Source organism: Harpia harpyja, chromosome Z, assembly GCF_026419915.1.
Source record: "Harpia harpyja isolate bHarHar1 chromosome Z, bHarHar1 primary haplotype, whole genome shotgun sequence".
Classification (NCBI taxonomy): domain Eukaryota; kingdom Metazoa; phylum Chordata; class Aves; order Accipitriformes; family Accipitridae; genus Harpia; species Harpia harpyja.
In genome coordinates this window covers 26968848-26976036 of record NC_068969.1, presented here as the reverse complement: position 1 = coordinate 26976036, position 7189 = coordinate 26968848, and the positions used below count along the sequence as shown (strand labels likewise).

Genomic DNA, 7189 nt, shown 5'->3' with positions numbered 1-7189 from the left:
CCTGGGTCACGTGAAGGGGTAGAGCAACGCTTCCCTTCTCTTCCCCCCCCCCCCGCCCCTCCTCCGCTACTTAGCGTCAGCGTCTTGCGTCAGGCGGCGTGGCTGCGTCAGGCGCCGGCGCGCGTACGGCGGTCAGGCCGCTGAGGCCGGGCCGGGCCAGGCCGGGCCGCGCCGCGCCGCGCCGCCGGCGGAGGTTCCTATTTCATCCCGCCGCCGCCATGGCAACGGTGGCAGGTGCGTCCTGAGGTGGGACACGCCGCCCGCGTCCCAGGCTCCTCTCCGGTTGGCTCGGCGGGGCCCGGCCCGGCGGCCCAGCGAGCGCGGTTCCGCCGGCAGCGGGCCGCAACCGTCGCCCCACCGGCCTGACCTTGAGTGCGAGCCCGGCCCGGCCCGCCCGCTGGGGCCGAGAGCCGCCGGGGAGCGGAGCAGCGCTCCCGGTCCAGGCCCGGGAGGGCGCCGGGCTGCCCGGCCGCCCCGCCGCGGCGGGGGCGGGTGTTTTCCCCAGCCGGTTCCCGGCCACGGCCTCCCCGATGGCGCCTCGCTGACTCGTGTTTGGTTGTTTGCTTTCAGGTCGCCTGGTGCCGTGCCCCGGCGGGGCTGCGATCGCTCCCGAGGGTCTCCGGCAGTCCGGCACCATGGCCGGGCGGCCCTGCCAGCTTCACGGGGAACACTGAGGTCTTCCTCGGCGTCTCCAGGCCGGTGGGTTTGCCCGGGCGGCTGCACGAGTCTCGAACGTGCTGCTCGTCCTTCGGGAAGTGCTCCGGTGCTTCCAGTGGGTTGGCGGTGGTGAGGAGCCACGGGCTGGTGAGCCCCGAGTTGGGAATCTGGTGTTTGTTACAGCGGTAGGTGATCGGCTGGGGAGACGAATGAATCCGTAAACCTTCCGTATTACCTGACACAGCTGCGTGTCTTCAGGATCTGGCTGATCATTTAGGGTGAATATTTCATGTAGTTGATGGTGAAAGAGTGTGAGTTTGTAGTGTTACTCTGATTTACTGATTGAATGAGCGTTCAGTTCCCAAAGTAATCTTAAACTGTGATTGGGCCAGGAGGACTTCGTAGTTAGCACGCTCATTCCACAGCCATCAGGATGATGGGAAGCACCGCTATCTTTTACCAGTATTACCAATACAGAAATATAATGCAATATCAGATAGCAAATGTCCTTTCTTTATTCTTTCCCTTGCATTTCTCAGACCTACTGGGTCACATGCCAGCATTTTGAAGGCCGTGGTCATTTAGACAGGTGTAAACGGGTTGAAATCCTTCTTTAGATGCACTAGATGCACATACCACAAGATGGTGGTGGTGGCAGGCACCTGACTTGGTATCAGGCTGGCACTTGGATCAGGGAATGCTATGTCAAAAAGGATCACGTGTGCTCCCTTGCCCAGAGTGCTCCGAAATTGGCTCCTGGATTGAAGGGAACTTCTGTGTATAAATGGGATGTTGCAGCAGCTTCAAGGGCTGGTATGTATAGGCAGTGCTGTTGATCCAACACTTCTACTCTTTTTTGAGAACTGCTTCTTTTATGTTAAATTCAAACAAAGGGGCTTCTGTGCTTTAGTACTTGTAGGTGGCACAGGCCTTACAGATTGTGTCTGAAAGCAAGGGTTCTGTCGTAAACACTTCTGGGAGGACTTGCTGTGCCTGGCTCTTGCAAGTTTCCCAACTCAGAAGCGTGATGTCTTCCTTACATGAGGATCGTTGTAGCCTTCAACGCTTCCCGACTGGACAGATACAACAGTTATGGCAAAAGGAGCATGTAGCTTCTGAAACTGAACTAAAGGTGTCTTTTTTTTTTTTTTAATTGATTTTATTGTATTTCTTATGAGTTTCTTTTGAGGGAAAAATACGGTTTGGCCGCAGGCAGCTGTCACCCATATGAATGACACCATATATATGAATCATCTTCTTAACAGTGTTGTCTCTGGTGAGACTCTTCCACACTGTGTTAGTTGAATTAGCATGACCCACTGTGCCCTGTCTAAGAGTGGCATATCTACAGATGTGGCTTTTTTAGTATATGCAAGTAGAACTACAATAATCTGAATAATAAACCAAACTGCTGCATATATGAAGTGGTGTATAAGCCATCTAATATGAATCCCTGTCTCTGCTGTTAATTCTCATATTGACAGAAACACTTCATCTTTGTAAATTATTTAGATGACATTTTCACTTGCCAGACCTTAAAGGATTAAATAGGGGGAAAGCCAATCCAGGTATATATGTGTTTTGTTTTAAAAATAAATTGTATACTTGGTCAAAATAATCTGTCGGGTTGCTTTGAGCAATCCAGCTTGTTTCTGTACAGCCTCTGCCACGTGTCCTTCACATAACAGCCTGTAGTGGCTGCACCTTGAGAAACATGCTCCTCATGCCAAGCAGGGGTATTAGCCCCAAATACAATTTTGAAATCATGGAAATCTCATGCATGTTGCTGGCAGGGAATATCTGAAGTTCACAAACCACCACCAGCCTCGCTTGGTTGGTACTGACTTAACTCAAGCTGTGTTGTAATGGAAGTTAGGATTCAGACCACCTGCAAAACCAGCTTTTTACACTTTTTGAATAAGCAACCCCATTTTAAATGATGAACAAGTTTTGCCTGGTAATGATTACTTCAGTACTTCCCTGCTTTATTTGGTGGAACTGTCTCTGTTTATGTGTCCTTCAGGACCTCAGATCTAGCCTAGCTCAAGGTCTGAACTTCTTGATAGAATATGAAAATCAAGCGTGGGTTCAAGATGCTTGCTTTCTCTGCAGATGAGGCTGCAGGTTAATTAACTGTTAGAAGTGTTCTTGTAGATGAATTTAAGCCTGTGATTACAATTGCATACTAGTTTTGGCTGGGATAGAGTTAATTTTCTTCATAGTAGCTTGTATGGGTCTGTGTTTTGGATTTGTGATGAAAACCGTGTTGGTAACACAGGGATGTCTTAGCTCTTCCTACGCAGTGCTTGCACAGTGCCACGGGCTGTTCTGCTCCTCACCGTGCTTGGCCAGTGAACAGTCTGGGGGTGCATAAAGAGTTGGGAGGGGACGCAGCTGGGACAGCTGACCCAAACTGACCCAAGGGATTTTCCAGACCATATGACGTCATGCTTAGCAATAAAACTGGGGGTGGCAGGGGGTGGAGGTTGACAGAGGGGCTGCTGTTCAGGGACTGCCTGGGCATCAGTCGGTTGGTGGTGAGCAATTGTTTTCATTTGCATTGCTTGTTTTTCTTGGGGTTTTTTTCCCCTCTCTCTCTGTTGTGTTTTTACCCTTATAAATTTTTTTTTTAAGTTTCTTTTTAATTATTAAACTGTTTTTTATCTCAACCCACAAGTTTCTTTCTCACTTTTACCCTTCCAATTCTCCTCGCCACCCCACTGGCGCAAGGGGGAGAGTGAGAGAGTGGCAGTGTGGTGCTTAGTTGCTGGACGGGTTAAACCATGACAAATTATTATTTAAATTATCTGTTGTGTTCTGCCACAGGGAAGGGTGGAGTGGAATGATCAGAATTTCTAATGCTACTGCATGTATTTTATTTAATTTTTATTTCTTTTTTTCTTAGACTCTCTTCTGTCCCCACCACCACTGTCCCGGTGATGTGTATTTTACTAGTGCGAGAGAAGACCTGTCACTGTTTGAATTCCTTGGCACAGTGAATGGGGAAATCTAATGTGTAAGCTTCCTCTTGTCAGCTGTAATGTAGCACTTGAGGAGTTCGTATCTCAATTCCCTTCCCAATTTATTTCTATTTTAATTTAAAACTGTACAGAAAGGAAAAACTGCCACTTTTTCAGGTCTCTGAGACTTGAGTAGAAAAGAGTGCAACATCCATCAGATCTGGCATTTGTTGCTTTTCTCCTTCGAATTATATGAGCATTTCTCAGGTGTAAGATACCAGGTGCTGTTTGAATGATCCGCTAGTGTGAAAAAAGCTGCAGGGTCACTTGCAGCTCTGCTCATGTTTGTTCTTTCCTTTTTTGATGTAGGGAAGGAGAACTGAGATATACTGCAGTAAGAAAAACAGTATGATGGATTCAGAAGGTTCCGCCCCAACGAATTCAAAGGAATATCTGAGCAATGACATAACGGCTACCTCTGGTAAACATTATCTTTGTGGCTACTGTGCGGCCTTCACAAATATAGCAGTCACTTTTCCCATCCAGAAGGTCCTCTTTCGACAGCAGTTGTACGGTTTGAAAACAAAAGATGCAGTACATCAGCTGCAGAAGGACGGAATTCGAAATCTCTATCGTGGCATTCTTCCCCCATTAATGCAGAAAACGACAACGTTGGCTCTAATGTTTGGCTTGTATGAAGATTTCTCCTCCCTGCTCCATAGCCACACAAGTGCTCCTGAACTCCTCACTCGCAGCATGGCAGCAGTGCTTGCAGGGACCACAGAAGCTATTCTTACACCTTTTGAGCGAGTTCAGACTTTGCTTCAGGACTACAAACACCACGATAAATTTACAAACACTTACCAGGCTTTCAAGGTACTCAAAGTCTATGGGATGAGAGAATATTACCGGGGATTGGTGCCTATTCTGCTCCGAAATGGACCCAGCAATGCACTCTTCTTTGGCCTACGGGGACCTATCAAACAGTGTCTGCCTGAAGCAACTTCTTACAGCACTCATTTGGTCAATGACTTTATCTGTGGAGGGCTGTTGGGTGCCATGCTAGGATTCTTGTTTTTCCCAGTGAATGTTGTAAAAACTCGCATGCAAGCTCAAATTGGTGGTGAATTTCAATCCTTCTCAAAAGTTTTCGTGAAGATCTGGCTGGAACGTGATAGAAAACTGATCCACCTTTTCAGAGGAGCCCATCTGAATTACCATCGTTCTGTCCTGTCCTGGGGCATAATCAATGCAACCTACGAATTCTTGCTAAAGCTGTTATGAAAACCACTACCTTCCTTCGGCTCGTCTGTTCATTTGAGTATTGGCATGTATGATGTCACTTAATCCCAGGGAACAGTGCCTGCGTAATGTGAAAGGTAATTAGTCTTGGCCTTCAATATTTATGGGGTGAATGGTGATGCATCTAAACCTTTGTGCAATTAAGATGACCTTTTTGAAGTATTTTTGCTGGGAAGTGAGTTTACCCATAATGGAGCTACTAGACAAACACAAGGTTTAAAAAAAAAAAAAACCACAAAACCAAAAAAAAAAAAAAAAACCTGAACACTTACATTAGTCCAGCGGCTTATTCTGTATCACTCCCAAAATTTCTTAACGCTCCGCGATGGAATGTGCTCCACTGTCCACATTGTAGAACATGAAAATCAAGGAGGGGCTGATGAAAATTGATTCCCTTGCCTGATAAACTTCAAAATCTGTATTTAAGAACTGCATTTTCAAATGTTTTAGGGTCCTAAGTACTCCTTATTGTTTAAAGCTAAAAGGACAGATCCAGATGAGGATGACTGAAGTTCAGAATTTCAAGCTTAAACTAAGCCTACGCAGACTATTCTGCCAGCCATTTTGATGCTTGGCTTTAAGATGAACATTTCATTCAGCAGTGTAAGAGGGGTTACTGAATGTTTAACTTCAGTCGAAGCTGACTCCAGTTCAAAGTGGGATCTCTGTGTATATGTACATATGTGCCTTCATGTGAAAAGGGAAAAGTGGAAGGAATGAAAGAGCAAATTTACTAAAGCTTTAAAGTGTCCTTCCTTGTTAAAAAAACGCTTGTAAACATGGGGGTTTGTTCTGCCTTTTTTTTTTTTTTTGCTTTTTTGCATTGCTGCTCTTTCTGTTGCTTACACCTATGGGGCCAGAAAGAACATGGCCCTTTCTGTAATGCTCATGAAATAGTTCAGCTTCCTGCAGCTGTGAAAGTAGTTCACAAAAGTAGTTCACAAACACAGCTCTCTTGTACTGAGGTATCTTGTCTTTTGCAAATTACTTCTGTTTCATTTGGGCTGTGGAATAATGGATCACAACGAGATATTTTTACCTGAAACTTGGACTTCTGCCTACTTGATGTGTACTCTTAATAGTGCTGTGTGGCAGAATTGTACAGCAACACCAACAAGAGGAGGTTTCTGGGTATTACCCACTTCGGTGGAGGTCTGTAAGTGTGGCAGAGATGACAACCAAAGATGATCTTAGAAGCAGCTAGGTAGGAAAGATACAGCATTTGGAGACATGTTTAAGGAATTCTGTAGGTGAGTATTGAAAAAGACTTGCAGAAATACGAAGTATTGTGTGTCTTACAGACTTGGGAGTTGAGAGATACAAGACTTCAGGCCTTAGAGAAAGGGACAGAAGAGCAAGCATGACCATAAACCAGGTGAGGGTCTTAACACAAAGCATTTGATTCTTCTGGGGGACTTTATTTTATGCAACTATATATATAAAACAAAATATTTTGGATGATGGGGGGCAGGAAAGCTTTCAGAAACGGTATGAATTGGTCTTTTCCTAAGTTTTGGAGTGGCTATTACTTTACATTTGAGTTTTTCACTAGCTAAACTGTCCTCAAATATTGGTCCCAATCAGTGTGTTATAAACATAATATAGTCCCTAGCTTCACAGTCAAAAATGGCCAGGCACAAGTGGGTGTTCTTGTATCTGAATGTTGTGATTATCTGCATTTAAATAAAATGTTTACTGACTGTCTGTTACTGGCAGAATCTGATTTTCACCAGTGTACTGTTTTTTGTAATCACTCCTTGATGGAATAAAAAAAATTTGTATCCTGTTTCTCTGTGGAAGATATTATATATTTCTCTAATGTTGGGAAATCTGAAGCACTGAGGGTAAGAGTTTAACATAAGCCTGCCACTAACTGGTGATTGGCATTACTGTAGCAAAAAGGGAAAAGTGGAGTCCTGGTCTGTTGCTGTCTCTGCTTATGTGGCATGGTTAGATGGAGTGCACTGCAGGTCTGTCATGACAGAACTATGCTCAAGTATAATCTTTGCTTTGCTTTATAACCACTGACAGTTTTACAACACAATCTAAAGAATTGTATGCTTAACAAATTACAGATGTTTTATGTGCAAGAAAGAGGACAGATACTCATAATCAGTGAAGAGAAGTGTGTATTGGCACACAAGTTACTGTGAGATGGAATAGGTAGTTTGCTAAACAGGATGTGTTGCCAGTCTGGGAAGAGGGCACAGGAGTTGTGATGCTTCAACTAACATGAAAACACCTCTGTTCAGGCAAGTTTCAAGATTGTT

The 7189-nt window shown here is 45.1% G+C and overlaps 1 protein-coding gene across 6 annotated transcripts; it reads left to right on the top strand.

Annotated features, from left to right (window-relative positions):
• Positions 1-119: 119 nt before the first annotated feature.
• On the top strand, positions 120-6648 carry SLC25A51 (solute carrier family 25 member 51). 6 transcript variants are annotated; one of them, XM_052777029.1, is made up of 3 exons: positions 120-234; positions 571-699; positions 3987-6648. In XM_052777029.1, exon 3 carries the CDS (start codon positions 4026-4028, stop codon positions 4899-4901), a length of 876 nt encoding a protein of 291 aa, XP_052632989.1. In that variant the 5' UTR covers positions 120-234; positions 571-699; positions 3987-4025; the 3' UTR covers positions 4902-6648. The 6 variants fall into 6 exon arrangements, with proteins under 6 accessions (XP_052632989.1, XP_052632988.1, XP_052632990.1 ...); XM_052777028.1 differs by having other exon boundaries at positions 571-842; XM_052777030.1 differs by lacking the exon at positions 571-699 and having other exon boundaries at positions 136-234.
• Positions 6649-7189: the final 541 nt, after the last annotated feature.

Coding starts and splice junctions, on each gene's coding strand:
- SLC25A51 (XM_052777026.1), top strand. CDS start 1,685: ATGTCTTCCTTACATGAGGATCGTTGTAGCCTTCAACGCTTCCCGACT. Junction 1,790..3,986: donor CTTCTGAAACTGAACTAAAG/GTGTCTTTTTTT, acceptor TTTTTGATGTAG/GGAAGGAGAACTGAGATATA.